Raw genomic sequence first — 16,994 nt, 5'->3', positions numbered from 1 at the left:
TGGAAGATGGTGGGATGGGATGCTAGACGATTGGGCGGGCTTCGGGACGGGTAAACGGTGGGACGGTATTAGCGGGGTGCGTGACCGGATGGGATAGCTGGGTGGTGAACTGGTTTGATAATTTCTGGTAGCATTGTTAGAATCGAGAGCGATTAGTCCCGGCATTGAAAGTCTTTTTAGTGTTTGCTTCGTCTACTGTGTGGTATTGTCGATCTGTCCCTGCGTGACTGCCCGCCTGTCTGTCTCCATCTGCCGTCCAAAGGCAAAAACGCGTAACCAACATTTTCTCTCTGTTTTCTCCATGTAACAGCCGTTTGTCTGCACAATATCTGACTGCACGTTGCACATTACACTGCACCTATGTAACCGCCGTCTCTTCTGTCCCCAGATGGAGCTGGACCGTCTGGTGGAGGCCGGCATGACGCAGGGCAACTGTGTGGGCGGCTCCACCCTCTCCGATATGCTGGGCCTGGTGCGCGCAGGACCCGTCACTGGCCGAGGTAACCACGGTGCCCGATCGCCACTCCGACAGGATGGCATCGCGATTCTATTCAATTCACCTATGTGGAGACTTGTTTCTTAGCACTGAGCTAGACGGTTTGGCCCGGCCGGACAGCAATGCCCATTTTCCGCTATCCGACTCTGTTGGACACAGCTCGCACAGTGAAGTGATGGAGGGCCGCTCGTTCCCATCGTAGGCTCTTATCTGTCGGCAGCAGAAGGCTTTGAGCCAGTAATATCCAGACAGGGCTGTTCACGACAGGCTCGCTTATCGACTTCGAACCTTGATTACACCGCTGAACTGCAATGAGTAAAAGGACTGCCACGTGTTTTTCTTTCTGGCATCAGTCTCTCGTCATTGAGCAAGGTACTCATGTGCACTTTCTGCAATCGCTCTAATCGGTTCAGTCATGTGCAGACCACGTGCCTCGTATCAAACGGCACGTGTCTCGTGTCAAATATGTCACGTGTCTCGTGTCCATTGTGTCACGCGCCTCGTGTCAAATGTGTCGCAGTGGGATCAGATCGCGATGGCGTTATGCTGGCACACTGTCGCACATTGTTGACGCCATGCTCTGTCGCCCTCTTTACACAGCTGGTCCATCACAATATACCGCGCGTAACACCGCTGCAGTACGGCCCGCTGTCGTGCCGGGGAGAGGGGCGTGCTCACCGGACCGGAGCGGCCCGCTGACCCCATCCCTCTGCCCGCAGCGGGGATGCAGTGCGTGCAGCCGATCGCCGACCTGCGCGGGGCAGAGGCGGCGCAGCTCACCAAGCCGGAGAAGATGCTGCGCTGTAAGCTGGCCTCGCTGCTGCGCGTGATGGACATGTTCGGCTGGGCGCAGGGCGTCTGCAACCATGCCACGGTTAGTGACTGAGGAATACCCTCGGTAGGATGAGTGTGGGCCGTGCTGGTTAGAGATCTTTGGGGTAGATAAATGAGGGACGTGGGAAAGTTTTGGACGCAATGAGACGTGATGTTTCTAGTTGAAAGAGATACGGAGACGGGCAATCCAAAAGCTCAGCTGGGGTCAATGTTTTGGCTGTGCATTAGATTGCCGACGGCAATAAGATCTCAGGCCCACCCACTGCCCTTGACTGTCTCACTCAGCCTTTACTCCTGGTGCCGACATCCCGTCTCCCAGCATGCTTATCAGCCTACACTCCGATAGCGGCTGCTGTGTGTACCCTGTGTGTCAAGCCCAGACTGATGGGGACCGGTGCCGGTTATCGTCCACTTTTTGTGTACTCTAGCGCTCTAGCGCCTATCTCGCTATCGCCATTCAACCTGACTGCTGCGAAGTTCGCCACGTAACGTAGGTGGTCTGACACTGAAGGAGTGCAACTACGTTCGGGTGTATTGGCTAAACGGGTTTGGTCACCGTTTTCCTTTAATGTTTCCTGTTGCGAGTGAGTACGCGTCAATGATAATCCCTCCAATTGTCCTACGTGGATGCAAATTCTTCCCATTAAGTACACGCTTAATTACAGCGGATGTGTCAAGCGTACACGTGTTTTTGGGACAGTTGCGGAGTAGCAGCTTCAGCTAGCAGTCACTAATCTGAATTAGTATTGCTGAAAAATTACATTGTCACAGCCCTTTCATTGTCTATACCCGCCCCTCTGTATGCAGCCCCGTCAATCCCCCGCCACCTTACGCCGGCCTATATCCCGCCGATACTGGTCAGGTCCACTGCTAACACCGCTCCGCCGCCGTCTGCCGCCGACAGGTGCGGCTGAGCCAGGACCTGGAGCACTTTCTGGTGAACCCGTACGGCCTGCTGTACGGCGAGATCACGGCCGCCTCGCTGCTCAAGGCCGACATGCAGGGCAACATCGTGGCCGCCGGCAGCAGCGGGCTCGGCCTCAACAGCGCCGCGTACGCGCAGCACGCGGCCATCCACGCGGCGCGGCCGGACCTGCGCGTGGTGTTGCACGTGCAGGAGCCGGCCGTGGTGACGGTGTCGGCGCTGCGGGCCGGCCTGCTGCCACTTACCGAGCATGCCTGCGTACTGGGTGAGGTGAGCGTGCACCGGCCGCCGGCCGACGGCGCCGACCCCGAACACCAGCGGCTCACCCGCGACCTGGGCGTGCACAACAAGGTGATGCTGCTGCAGAACCGCGGCGCCCTCTGCTGCGGAGAGAACATCGAGGAGGCCTTCTTCCTGCTCTCACACCTGGTGGCCGCCTGCAAGAACCAGGTCAGTGTCGTGTTGGTGTGGGTTGGATGAAGGGTGTTGCGGTGGAGTAGCAGGAAGAAGTATTTTCTGTCGGTGGAAAGGGACTGCGAGATAAACGGGAGTCGAGCAAGGGTGTCTTATTTCTTGATTTGTATGTGGTATTTCCTTATTTCAAATGGTGACCGCTTTGCCGGCGCCGTAATGTACCATTCATTTATTATCGATCACATGAGTTAGGTCATGCTCCCCGTGGTACGTCTGTACGCAATTTGTATCGGTCGTGGTCTCTGCTCTGGCAGGTGTGCCCTCAGCAGTCGGCGCCCACTGTCGTGTACGGTACCTAACCGACTACCCATCGCCACACGCCTGACTGTGTGACCCTCCGCAGACCACTCCCAGTGGCAACTCCTGTCCGCCGACGATCGGACAATGACCTGTATACCTGTAATAATACGCCAGCCTGTTTTATCCTTGCTTCTTTTAACCCCTCCCACTCCGCTGGCTTCCAGGTGGTGATGATGCCTCTGGGCGTGGATAACCTGACGCTGGTGGACGAGGCGCAGCGGCAGCTGGTGTTCGAGGAGTCGCGCCGTCCACCCACCCGGCCCACACTGTCCTCCTCCGGTGAGGAGCGGCCCTCTCCGCGCAGCCAGTGGCGGCTCGGCGAGCTCGAGTTCGAGGCTCTGATGCGAGTCATGGACAACGCCGGCTACCGGACCGGACACATCTACCGGCACACGATGCGCGCCGAGGCGCCGGCTCACCAGAGCGACGTGGAGTACCCGCCGGCGGCCAGCTCCTACCTGGCAGATATCGACGACGTCTTTAAATACAGGTGGGCGTTCGTCAGAGGGGTTGTGGTGGCGCACTGTCGGTCGCTGGGGGGTCCGGCCAGACTGGCTGGCGGGAACACTCGGGAACGCTTCTGGGTGAAATGGTTGCTCATTTGCTTTGAAAGCCAACTCAAAGTTTTGCTCGACTTCTTGATAGTTTCTTGTGAGTAAAGTATCACGTTTACTCTTCGATGATGGTGAATGCATGCATAACATGGCAAATCTGTCAACGGAGCGAATGCTGAACGCTAGTATACCCGTGTCGCTGGCTGCACTCATCGCTAACCTGGCCGCTGCTCTGCTCGGCAGTCCGATGCGAAAGACCCGGCCTGGCGAGCGGACCCGCTGGCTGAACACGCCCAACGTCTACCAGAAGGTCGAGATGCTGGAGACGGGCACCAACGACCCCAAGACCATCTACAAGGTAATGTGCGGCCGGAGTCGTGGGGCGTTATTGAGGTCTTGGTCACGCCTTGCCCGGGAACTGCTTCATGCTGATGCAAATATATTATTTTCTGTTGTATATCTTGAACATGTCTGAGGGTGCTTGAACCAACCAATTGCTAAAGGACCATGTCAATGTTTCATGAATTTCACGAATTGATAAACTGAAATATATTGCGGGTGGGCATGCTGCATTACTTGGCTTCATTGGTGTGCGTGTGTGTTTCAGTGGGTGCCGGACGGCTCCCCCTCGCACGGCAACACGCCCATCAAGGTGGACGCTGCCCTGCAGTTTGTGCCCAAGAACACCAACCCCAAGGAGTTCAAACAGCTCCAACAGCAGGTGAGGCCGTGACACTGTCCGCGCTGACAGTAACACTGCCCGGCGCTGTCTCGCCGTTGCCGGCTCAAGGCGGTCGTGCAGGGCACCGGCTGGGTTTTTAGTCGATATTCGGGGTTCAAAGTGTCCGCCTAGATGGCGTCTCGTACGCGTGACTGTTACCTGTAGTTAACAGAGTAGACTCGCTACTTTCGGAGCGTAGAATACCACTGTCGCTGGCTCATTCTTACGATGTGCATTTGATATGACCATTGCCGGTGCCGTTTCATCGAGTGTTCATGCTGTTATGCGGTTACTGTTGAGAGCACTGATATTATCCGTTCTCTGCCTCGCCGTCCTGACAACTGTGCAGTGCCGCTCCCCGCCTGACCGCCCGCTCTCTGTCCGTCAGATCAAGGAGAACCGCCGCGGCGGCGGTGTGAGCGCCGGTCCCCAGTCGCACATCTTGGAGGGGGTGTCCTGGGACGAGGCGCGCCAACTGCAGGAGGCGGCCGAACAGCGAGCCGGCGGCGACCAGGTCAGACGGAAACGGGGGATGGGAAGGAAGGGAGATGATGGAGAAGGGGAGGAAGGGTCAGAAGGAGACAGGGTAGGGGAGGGACTAAATGAAGACAGGGAGGGAGGGACGAGGTTTTTGGATACAGAGGAGGAAAGTTTGGGATCGATTGGACATAGTTGGGCTCATGATGTCACAGAAAGGACAGGGTAGAAATGGAAGACAACAGAGGTGGCTGTTACCGGGCTGAGCAGCTTGCCTTTAATAGCAGGTTCTTATTGCGAGACACATGTGTCAGCTGAGACGAGATTGGAACTTGTCCTCGGGACGAACACATCCGGCATGAAGGCGTCGCACGAACACTTAGATGGGGTAGGGCGAATATGAAATAGGACACCGCACAGCTGCAGGACTAGGTGAAGGGGTCGTAGATATGACTCACCGACGGGGGACAGATGTTTATGCGTGGTACTCCACCTGTGATGGGTCTGAGCTCCTTTACCGAGGAGGCCCAGTTGTTACGACCCTCACCGGAAGGAAATGTTTTGCTCAGCCGCCTTAGATCGTGATATGCGGTGTGACATGGGTAGTCTGATATTCGTTATCGCTCAGCTACTTACGAATGATTAAAATTTCCTTCCTTAGTGTTCTGTAGCATATATGAATCATGCAATAGGACAAATGAGATTTCCGAATAATCACTGCATTTCAAAATTCTTAGCATCAGCATCATCACGGTCGTCATGGTCGAGTTTGTATTTTAGGGCACTTTATTTTCGTATTTTCTTCTTTCTTTTTTACTGACCGTGTCGTGTCCGCCTGCCCTGTCTCCCAGGTGGTGCTGGTGGGAGCCGCCTCCAAGGGTATTATCCAGCGCAACTACCAGCACAACGCCACCGTCTACAAGACACCCTACGCCAAGAACCCGTTCGACCAGGTCACCGACGAGGACCTCGAGGAGTACAAGCGCTTCGTCGACCAGAAGAGCCGCGGGGCCAGCGGTGAGACTCGCAGGGAGTGGAGATTAGAACAGGGATTAAACGAATCGGGCTTAACCCTATTAGTGGCAGGGGGGTTGTTTTTATCCACCCCTCAGGTTTTTCGGGAATATCTCCGAAACCGCTGAAGCTACGATGCTGAAATTTTCTGACTTTTCCTAAAACTAAATTGGGCACATTCCCTGAAAATTTCAAGTTCATAACTTTACCAGGGGCGGCTCCAGAGCACTGGGAATTGGGGGTCCTATTCGTGAAGCGAGTCATTTGGGCGAAGATCACGATGCTGCACCAGTTTTACGAACAGTGAATGAAAGGAATCATGTGATAACATATAAGAAGTTATTGTGCATCCTCTTTTGACACGTTTTTGCTATAATAGGCGGATCCAGGCATCCAAAAAGGGGGGTTATTTTTTACCTCCCAACATAGGTGCCCTGACACCGCCTATGCATGACCAATACAATTTTAGTCGTTCTCTCATAAGAAAATTGTAACATAACAAGACCATTGCCACCCTTTTTAGAAACAGTACCAACAAAAACCTTATTTACTATACTTTTTGTGTACCCCCAATGTCAATGATCTGTATCCGCCTATGATTTTTGAAAATGCATATTTTTAGGATCCATGTGAATTCCTGGTTCATTCTCTATCGATCGGCAAAAGTTGCGTTAAGATTGGTTCAGAAACCTGGCCGTGATAAACAGTCTAAAATGTATCTGCAATTTGGCTGTTTTTACCCCCCTCTACCCCCCTATTGACATTTTTTATTTTTTTTTAGAAATGTAGATCTCGTTGAGCCAAATCGAATGCCGTTTGAATTTTGAAAATCGGCCGGTTAGATCTCGAGATATCAAGGGGGGGGGGGTCGTAAACAGCCCCCCCCCCCCCTGCCACTAATATGGGGTAGCCAGGAGCCTGCCACTAATAGGGTTAAATGTAAAGAGTGAATGTCTATAAGTATGGTTTTCAAGGAGGAACTTTGCAAACTTGTTTTGTCTTCAACAGCACTTAGTAAAAAAAAAAACAGAATAGGTAAGTAATTGGTTGGGGTTTGAGATTTCGGCTTTTGTCAAATACTTTGCTAGACGGCAATGATATTTCCCTCGCTAATTTGTCATTTTTTTCAATTTGCACAATCCAAGCGTTCACACAATGCAGTGGATTCTTGCTTATTTGATAGTTTGTCCGTTGTCGACTCATTAACCGGTAATGTGGCGCCGCACGGCTGGCTGTGTGTAGCCCCGTGACTCTCTCTTTGTGTGGCCGCTCCCTCCCCGCTCTCTGACCGCTCTCCTGCGCTCGGCAGTGGAGGCCGAGGTGCCGGCGCCGGTGACGGAGGCGCCGCAGCACGCCGAGCGCGTCCAGCTGCCCAGCGACGGCGAGGAGGCCGACGTGAGCCGCAGCTCAGCGCCAGGTGACGTCTCTGCCGCCCCCGCCACCGCCCCGGCCGCCGCCGCCGCCGCCGGCCGCGTCGATTCCCCGCCCTTCTCTCCATCCGACCACGAGGGTAGGTGGCACGTGCCGTCCGCCGCATGGTCCGCCCGGCCGGCCCGCCCGCTCCCCGGCCTCCCAGCCGTCAGCCGCTGCGAACTCCCAGACGGAGCGGGCGCGTCGGCCGGGCGGAAAGGCATGCTCTCTTCCACACACTGTCCTGTCTCTCTGATGTTACTGGCTCTGTAATTTGTGAATGTGTTTCGCTGGAGATGATTTGCTGGGTGGTATGAATATGGGGATGCACTGGCATGTGTGATTGAAAATGGATGTGTTATTTGGCACATCGGCTACGGACGGGGCTCAGAATGTGTTGGTTATCGGGTTTGCCGCATTGGCGTAATGTAAGGGCTGATTGCCTGCGACTGATTTAGGCCGCACCTTCTGGCTGCACTAAGCGGTGGGGCCCCTACCGAACGGTCCCAGACAGTTTGTCACGGCTGCCTGCCTCGAACACGCCTGAAATTATTTGTCATGTGTGCTTGTCTTTGGTGACTCCGAGATGTGTGGTTTGGGGTACGGGCTTCTCCTTTCCGACTGTGACTGGCATGTAAGGCATAATCGTCTCCGGCTCCCCAAGGAACACCTGTGATCGATACTTGAAAGTTTAACTTCTCTCCAAGCATGACGTTTCACTGATAGTGCACAATCGGTAATGCGTATAGGTATCTGTAAAGAATCCTGGTGCTTTCTCGATTGTCTTGAGAACTTCACTTTGGTCATGAGTAATGGCGTCTTCACACCATCCCGATGAATGACTAGTATTTTGCACAAACTGCGTGCTCCAAGGACGGTTGCATGGATCACATGGATCACATATGAATCCTCATTCCTCATATCCATTTATCCATTCAAATCCTGTGTTACATCCCTCCCCCTGCCTTCAATGCAAAGTCATATACTCATATTTCAGTTTCATAAGATAGCATTATTGATGCTCAATTGTGTTTTTGACTTCATTGTACGTGTTCTTTATCTGTTGTACCGTTGATGCGTTTGTTTAACTGGCTGCATTATTGTTTGTTTATTTAGTTGTCTGCCTAGTATGGTTTGGTTCCTTTTTGGTGCAATCAGCGTTTTGTTATTTGAAAAAAGTGGCACATTATTTTGGTTTTGCTGCGTACATTCAGCAGCCGCTACACCTTAAACAGTGCATAGTCGCTCTAGCGACCATTATTATATCTTCCTTTGTGTGGGCTATCCTTATCAGACTTCCAGTGAATGTGCGGCGACTGCTGATCACGCGGCCACCGACGGGCGACCCGTGTCCCACAATTGTGTCTCTGCGGATACCGGGCCACCTGTCTCCCGGCCCTCTGACCGCGCGCGCCCGCGGCCCGTCCACAGCGTCTCTGCCGCCGCTGCCGCCGCGCACGGACCGTGTGGCGTCGGTACAGGTGCCGCGCGCCTCGCAGGCGCACCCCGTCACACTGACGGCCGACGGCAGCGTGTCAGGTGGCGTCACACGTGTGCCGTGACGTGTCTGTCCCGTCCCGTCTCTTTTTGTGCCGTTTGGGGTGATTGCCAACTAACCACTGTACCGGGATTCGCGTCTCGGCTCAGCCCGCCCGGCTGGATGGGCTGCCTGTCGGGCTCGCTCCCTTTGCGGCGTGAGTGTGATGTCTCCAGCATCAGACGCGCTGCAGGAGAACGGGCAGCCGTCACGTTTGACTGTGTGAACGCCAGCCGTGTGAGCGTCCTCTGGTCCGTCAGCTTACCGTGGTGTTTGACTAACCCGGTTCGTTGCGTCTACTAGCGGCGTCCTGTCTACCCGTTGGTTTGTCGTGAATTAATCCATAGTTCGTTTTGGTGTGAATCTGCTCTAACTCAATCAGTTGATATTGTTTGTTACATTAGTTGATTGATGTGTCATTAACCTATCAATGAATGTTTTAACTGTCTCACTCATGATACACTTACCTCAGCCGTTGGCGGTATCAGTTAGGTACGGTCTAGCTGCTCGTGCCTCCCTCTCTGCGGGCGATCCGTCCGAGCGGCGGCCGTCCCGTGTGGTGTGTCTGTCTGTCTCCCTCTGACGAGCCGGTCGATCGCAGAGGGTGAGCCAGAGTCTCCGCGCTCGGCCGGCCGGCCCGGCAGCCAGCCGCCGATCTCCCCGGTCAGCCCTGCCGGCACCGGCTCCCCGGCCTCGCCGCGGGGCCTCGCCGGCACACACTTCCCCATGCCTCCGGCCGAGAACCCGCGCGTGAAGCCGGTGCCCCCGGTGCGCGCGCCCACTGCGCCGGCGCCGGCGCCGCGCTCAGGCACCGCTCAGCGTAAGTGCGGCCGTCCGTGGCCGTCCGTCCGGCGGCTCGCTTGGCTTGGTGTTGGGTCGGCCATCCGTCCGTCCGTCTATCCGTCTGTCCGTCTGTCCGTCCGTCTGTCGGGTGGACCGTCAGCTGCGGTGGTCGCCGGTGGTCACCGGAGCTCGGGAGCGGGTGATGTTCGTCTGGCGGTCGGCGTCTCTGTCCTTCGCCGCTGTACATACATACAGCTGGACATATTCTGCTCCGGTGTTCGGAGCGGCTAACAGCTGCGGGACTCTGCAGAAGGCCTGCCCTGCCGCCGCTGTGTCGCTGTGTCCTGTCCGGCTCGGTGGCTTCAAACGTTCTCGTTTCTCAGTCCTCGGCAGCGCTCCACTGACCTCTGGTGGTATTTACGGGAAGCTTCCAGCAAAACAAGCTACACGGTCCGTCGGGCTCCAGTCTGTACATTTGCTTAGTTGTGCGATGTGCGACTCGCACAGCTGATAGCAAAATCAAACGGCGCTTTAGGACTCTCCTTCCTACATTCATCAGCACAACGGAGAAATACTTAATCGCTTTTGTACCGTTCGCTTAAAATTATAACTGGACGTATAACAGCTTTTGTACATAGTTTCTATTGTACTTATCTGCTTTGCTTTTGCGTTTGTCGCCTTACATCATTGCTGGTTAGTGTTGTAACCATTAGCTACTAATGCTCATTCGTTAAAATTCGTTTATTTTTTTTTCGTTTATTTTGTTTCGCTGTTGAAATTTGATAAAACAGCTATAAAAAGGACGTTGCAAGTCGAGTAGAATATTTCTCTTATTTTTGCTTCTATCATTTTCATTTATATTAATAACTTTTCATATCGAATTACAATCGTTCTCCAAGGAAGTTCATTTGAGGTATGCGGCATTGTATTGGCTTTTTTCGCCTGGTCTACCCCTGTCTCCCGATTGCGGTGCAGCGGTGCTTGATGATCGCGATGCAGATGTGGCCAGTAGCCAAACTTATGGAATTATGGACGCTGCATTCACCAGCGGTATCAAATCTGCTCGGCCTACCTCATTAGTCTTGGACCATTGAACAAGGGCGCACAATAGGCACTACTGTCCCCGCCCGCACCAACGCTTTCCGACTGAGCGGCGCAGCGCGACTGACCTGTGTGACCCGTGCTGACCCGCAGGTGACCTGACCGCCAACGGCGACGAGACGGACACCGGTCACATGTCGACCGTGTCTCACACCGATCAGGAGGTACGTTAATGGCGCGGCGGTGACGGGCGACCGCCTGGCGCCTGAGATATTCTGTGACGCTGGAGATGTTGGGGTGGGGTTGTGTCACGGAGGAGGGCTTTGATAGTCAGCAACTGCCTTCGGTGGCGATGGTATGCCAAAATCTTAACGCCTTCTTTTTATAGGATATCTCTACAAGTGAGGCATCGAAGAAGGATAAAAAGAAGAAGAAGGGCCTGAGGACACCCAGCTTCTTGAAGAAGAAGAAGGATAAGAAGAAGGACAAAAAGGAAGAGGCGTCCAAGTAAACGAACGGCAGATATTATTAAGGTTCGTTTTATCGAGAAAAAAAAAACACGAAAAAAAGTCTGCGCTGTCCCTTGTTTCACCGAGATCTCTTCATCTTGTAATTGCCGGGGATTGAGGGATATTTGGAGTCCCTTAACATTTTTTATCACATTGAAATCAGTTTGATGAGGGATCTGATTTACCACCTCATTTTCTGGTTCTAGGTGATGGGATTGTATTTGACTATTACGTGCAGGCTGTTTTATAAACAGCTATGGTTCTTGCCTCTTGGTGCCTGTGTGTGACAGTATTCCCCTGCCATTTGCAGCCACTGCCGGAGAGACGAAGTGAGCGGCAGCGCGCTAGTGGCTCGCCGAGTGTCGTCAGTGGCTCGCCGAGTGTCGTCAGTGGTGCTGCGCCGCCGGCCGCGATACGACGTTGGACAGACGGCGGCCCACGCGTGTGAGAGAGAAAGAGTGAGTGAGAGACGCGAGCGATCGAGCGAGAGAGCGCGCGGACTGTCCGCCGAGCCGCTGTGAGGAGAGCAGGACAGCGAGTCAACACGCGTGATCGGGAGAGGACGAGATAGAGAGACAGCCGCTGCCGCACGGTGTCCGAGGTGGCTGGATGTGGCGGCCGCGCGGGTCCGGCGGCGCCCCGCGTGGTCCGCCGCCGGCAGCAGCCGCCCCGCCGCGAGCCAGAGCTATATTACTACTACGCATGTTTTAAAATTCACGACAGCTTGTGTGCATGTGTTCATCGGAGTACCGCCTGTGGGCCGAAGCTGAATCAGTGATTGTTAGCTGTGCGCGACGCCGGCCAGCCGGTGGGTGTGGCCGTCGCTTTGGGCGCGTGCTGCGCGCCGTGCCGCCGCCGCCGCCGCTGTAAGTACCGCTGCCCGCTCCTCCGATATGTACCGCCCGACGCGACAGGGAGGAGGAGCAGAGGCCCAGCTGAACGGGCGACGACGCGGCTGTACCCTGCATCGCCGCGCAGCGAGGCGCCGGAGACACCGCCGCCCCCGCCCCCGCCCCCGCCCCGATCGTACGCAGCTGCCGCCTCCGCCCGGAGGGCCGCGTATTCGCGCCCGGAGGCGGATGGCGAGCCGCCCGCCCCCGCCCCCGCCCGGCCCGCAGGTCAATCGTGCTTCTCGGAGATTCACGTTACGTTCGTCTGAAACTTGGTTGCTACGGATGCAGCTATGTGAAAATAGAGAGACACTTACATTGTAGAACGATTCTTATTTACTCGCTGGCGCGCGCGCTCTTTTGTACACAGGCAGCCATTTTATCTGCAAGGTACCCAGCGGTGTGAATACAGTTTGATCTTCTGGTGGTGGCCGTCTTTTTCAGATTGACAGATACAGGTGCGCGCTGTGGAAATCGGAGGGTACTTGTCATAGAAATGTGTCGCATTTCATGGCTTATTTTTGTCGGGCCGAGCGGGCTACTTCCGTTCCAAGAAGAGATATCCACCTGTTGTGCACTTGGTGGGGGAAGAGAGAGAGAGAGAGAGAGAGAGAGAGAGAGAGAGAGAGAGAGAGAGAGAGAGAGAGAGAGAGAGAGGGAGAGAGAGAGAGAGAGAGAGAGAGAGAGAGAGAGAGAGAGAGAGAGAGAGAGAGAGAGAGAGAGAGAGAGAGAGAGAGAGAGAGAGAGAGAGAGAGAGAGAGAGAGAGAGAGAGAAGACAGTCAGACATACAAAGACAGAAATCGGGACAGAGGAAGATAATCAGATAATCATAAGGAAAGAAGTTCAGTTCTGCGGGCAGGAGTTGTGCTCTATTTGTGGTTTCTGGAGCAGGTTTGTTCAGTACCCCCGTTGGCTGACCTGACCGGGGCCGTCGCGGCTGATGTGCCAGACTGGGTCCGGGAGCATGCTCATTCAGCGACCAGCGGCCCCGACGCGATGGCTGAACTGACCGGTGGAGGCTGACTTCAGCCGAAGCGTGTCAGATTGCGAGTCCCGGGTCATCCAGCACCTCAGTGGCTGACGTGACCCGTGCCGTGCCAGACTGGGTCTAAGGTCATCCGGCACCCCATTGATTGACTTGACCCGTGAAATATGTAATCCGTATACTCCGCTGATTTTCGCTGACAGTGTAATTAAATTGGTGTTGGCCTGTGTGAGCGCATTCCGATATCATAATACCGGTGGCTCGTTTGCCCCTTCTATTAGGTCTCCTCATGTCCAGAAAAGGAAAGGACGCAGGAGACGACGGGTGTGGGAAAGGCTGATACGCTCTTCTCCACAGGCCGGTATTCGAGGTGAAAATTCCACCAGCCACTCCCTGTATGTAGGGGCCACGTTTCGTCGAGAATCCGTGAGACGCTCGACAGAGCACACTCAAGGTGCAGCAAGATTCCAAGACTGATCGCAGCGTCTCCGAGCGGTAATGGTTGACGTGCCCTCCGACCGGTCCGTCTGCTGTCGGGTTTTGCCGTCTGTTCATCTTTTTACACCTGTCTGTGCGGCTTTTTCATTGTCTGATCTAATCGGAGGATGACAGCCGGCGGCACCACTTAGTGCCAGACGAGCCCGATGCGGGCGGATGACTGGTCCTGAACCTGGAGCCTGTCCCACTGGCTCACTAATCCGCGCTCGAGAAGGCTTACAACGTACAGCCCTCTGTAAACTGCGTGGTAGGTACTCTTTTTTCGACAAAACCGAGAATAACGCGAATACTATGCTATCGCTTACTCGGAAATAATAACAGCAAGGCGCGCGAGACTCCGCACCTTATGTAGATTGGCATTATCATCGTATTCATTTTCTATCCAGTTTGGCAACAAAACCCAAAAGTAGGTATATAGGGGAGAGCGGGGCCAGTTGAACCACTTTTTATATATTGACATGCACAGCGAGATCTAGTTGTCATATCGAAAAATGCACAATGCCATGAAAAAATATGCTCTTTTGGCTTTATTTTAAGATACGTAAAATTATGTTTCAAACATATTTTGCTGCCAAACGCATGCTTATAAAACAGCTCTACGCCCGTTTCAAATGACCCCGATGCGAGGGTCAATTGAACCAGCCCATGGGGTCAATTGCACCTATCCTTAACAATGGCATGTTTTCCTCTTTAAGGCCACTTTCTTAAGGAGATATTTTGTCCGGTTTACTTTTCCAAATGCTACATTCAATAGGTCGTTGGAAAGCTAAAAGTGCAAAGTTCCTCATAATAGGTGACATAAAGTACATAGACTATGGTAAAATGGGCGGATGAGAAAAATGAGAAATATCTCAGGCTATAGTGTGCTTTCAAGCAAAAGGCTGGAGAAAAAGGGGTCAAAAATTGAGCTCTATTTAACTATTATTTCAGTTTAAAAGCTCATTTCAAAGGTGGACTATTTCCTTTAATGTTTACAGCCCCTGAACAATAACCATGACAAAGGTCACCGGGGTCTATTGAAACGGCCTGTGGCCCTGTTTCAACTGACCCTCAGAGAAGCGTTTCAATTGACCCCATCCGCTCCCGCCATCTCGCACGCGCCATAAAGCACATGTCAAACGAGCTGGAGGGACGGCATCATGCTGAATGAAGGGCCAAATAAGGTGTTATTCCGGAGCCAGGAGTTCTTCTTTCAGCAAACAAAGGTATATGAGATAGCACAAAATATTCATAAGAACGATTTCTCCCAAACGCCCCTCAAAAACACAAAAACAAGTGTCAAATCAAAATTACCGTCCGTTTGTCGCCCAAACGCCGTTGACAAAGGAAGTGGTCGAGCGCGGATGCGCAGTGGTGTCGGCAACGCCATATGTTGCATACTGTTGAAAATAAAGCCATGTTTCATCTGACCCCGTGTTTCAACTGGCCCCGCTCTCCCCTATTCGCCCCCAAAACAAACTTTTGCATTTTGTTGCCACACAAGGCGATAGTTTAGGTTTATTGTTAGACCCAATCGAAGGAGTGGAGCGTGGCGCCTCTATTTGCACTGCAGTGAATTCCGACTGACTGGTAACATAACCATTGAGTTATTATCGGTTTTGACAAAAAAAGAATACCTACCTACCACACAGTCTGCTGAGGGCTGTACACGTACAAGGTGGTTCAAAAAGGATGGAAACATATATACCTACCGCAAACATATACCTGTATATAATATACTACCGTCTTATACTACCGTCATAAATGATAATTTGTGATGTCCTAAACCCACACATCGATTTGAATATCTACCTACGTATTTTATCTTATTAACAGGCATGACCTCCTTTGACCTCAGTTGAAAAGATTTGGAGTTGCCAACAGGAAGACGATCGTTACCTAAGCCTAATCCGCTCGCGCTGCGACGTCCGTCCGTTAACCCTATTAGTGGCAGGGGGGGGGGGGGTTGTTTTTATCCACCCCTCAGGTTTTTCGGGAATATCTCCGAAACCGCTGAAGCTACGATGCTGAAATTTTCTGACTTTTCCTAAAACTAAATTGGGCACATTCCCTGAAAATTTCAAGTTCATAACTTTACCAGGGGCGGCTCCAGAGCACTGGGAATTGGGGGGTCCTATTCGTGAAGCGAGTCATTTGGGCGAAGATCACGATGCTGCACCAGTTTTACGAACAGTGAATGAAAGGTATCATGTGATAACATATACAAAGTTATTGTGCATCCTCTTTTGACACGTTTTTGCTATAATAGGCGGATCCAGGCGTCCAAAAAGGGGGGTTATTTTTTACCTCCCAACATAGGTGCCCTGACACCGCCTATGCATGACCAATGCAATTTTAGTCGTTCTCTCATAAGAAAATTGTAACATAACAAGACCATTGCCACCCTTTTTAGAAACAGTACCAACAAAAACCTTATTTACTATACTTTTTGTGTACCCCCAATCTCAATGATCTGTATCCGCCTATGATTTTTGAAAATGCATATTTTTAGGATCCATGTGAATTCCTGGTTCATTCTCTATCGATCGGCAAAAGTTGCGTTAAGATTGGTTCAGAAACCTGGCCGTGATAAACAGTCTAAAATGTATCTGCAATTTGCCCGTTTTTACCCCCCTCTACCCCCCTATTGACATTTTTTAATTTTTTTTTAGAAATGTAGATCTCGTTGAGCCAAATCGAATGCCGTTTGAATTTTGAAAATCGGCCGGTTAGATCTCGAGATATCAAGGGGGGGTCGTAAACAGCCCCCCCCTGCCACTAATATGGGGTAGCCAGGAGCCTGCCACTAATAGGGTTAATCCGTTTCCCACGAGTTCCGGCTACGGCGTGCCGCCCGGTTTTGAGCTTCCTGACCTGTTCGCTCTGCGCGGGTCATCGGTCGCGCAACATGCGGTGGCCGGTGCACAGACGTCAGCGCGGACAAAGGCGGTTCAGACTTAGAGCGAGTCAAACCGGTTATACGGGCGCGCTGTGGGCTCACACAGACGTCCTCCCTTCACGACTGAACCGCCCTGCGGAGGGGGCCTCTGGCTCCCTGCCTGTGGTGCCCCCGGCCCGGCGCCGCGGTCCCTGCACAGGAGGCTTCTGGCTCCCTCCCTGACCCTGTGCTGTGGTACCGGCCCGGCCTGGCGCTGTGGTACCTCCCCGTACACAACTGTACCTGTGCCATTGCGGCATCTCGGCCCTGCGCTGCCAACCAAAACTCCGCTCGTCGTCCCCTGGCGGCACGGCGGCGGGCCGTGACGCGGGTCGTGCGCGCTAGGGTTTGACGCCATGCGAGGTGACAGGCCACGCCACCGGTGCACGGCGTTTATGTACAGCCGTATGCGGCCATGCATGCAAATGGCACCTGCCAGCATTCAGTATACGGCGGCCTATAGCTGAACGGACGGGTCTATGTGTAAATATTTATGACCGAAGTGGTCATGAGACGTCTATTGCGGTGCTGATAAAGCTTGGAAAGGGTATAAAGCCTGACACTGACAGAGTTTGATTCTGGCTTCCAAGTTCCAGCTCATGTTGTTTTATGCAGTAACAAGACGTGC

General features: G+C 53.3%; 1 protein-coding gene across 10 annotated transcripts in view; it reads left to right on the top strand.

The window, feature by feature from the left end:
- Positions 1–12,392, top strand: part of LOC122382832 (protein hu-li tai shao-like) — a 40,120-nt gene extending 27,728 nt beyond the window's left edge. For 2 of the 10 annotated variants that reach the window (XM_043368669.1, XM_043368668.1), the window contains exons 4-17: positions 389–500; positions 1,216–1,370; positions 2,235–2,705; positions 3,194–3,519; positions 3,827–3,941; positions 4,191–4,304; positions 4,693–4,818; positions 5,633–5,798; positions 7,105–7,305; positions 8,637–8,744; positions 9,344–9,562; positions 10,720–10,790; positions 10,955–11,099; positions 11,386–12,392. In XM_043368669.1, coding sequence (XP_043224604.1) covers positions 389–500; positions 1,216–1,370; positions 2,235–2,705; positions 3,194–3,519; positions 3,827–3,941; positions 4,191–4,304; positions 4,693–4,818; positions 5,633–5,798; positions 7,105–7,305; positions 8,637–8,744; positions 9,344–9,562; positions 10,720–10,790; positions 10,955–11,077 — 2,307 coding nt within the window. In that variant the 3' untranslated portion in view covers positions 11,078–11,099; positions 11,386–12,392. The remainder of the gene's footprint in view (positions 1–388; positions 501–1,215; positions 1,371–2,234; positions 2,706–3,193; positions 3,520–3,826; positions 3,942–4,190; positions 4,305–4,692; positions 4,819–5,632; positions 5,799–7,104; positions 7,306–8,636; positions 8,745–9,343; positions 9,563–10,719; positions 10,791–10,954; positions 11,100–11,385) is intronic. The other 8 variants (XM_043368670.1, XM_043368671.1, XM_043368672.1 and 5 more) reach the window with 4 other exon arrangements.
- Positions 12,393–16,994: the final 4,602 nt, after the last annotated feature.

Source organism: Amphibalanus amphitrite, unplaced genomic scaffold, assembly GCF_019059575.1.
Source record: "Amphibalanus amphitrite isolate SeventyFive unplaced genomic scaffold, NRLGWU_Aamphi_draft 000148F_arrow, whole genome shotgun sequence".
Lineage (NCBI taxonomy): Eukaryota > Metazoa > Arthropoda > Thecostraca > Balanomorpha > Balanidae > Amphibalanus > Amphibalanus amphitrite.
This window is presented reverse-complemented; position numbering and strand designations above follow the sequence as displayed.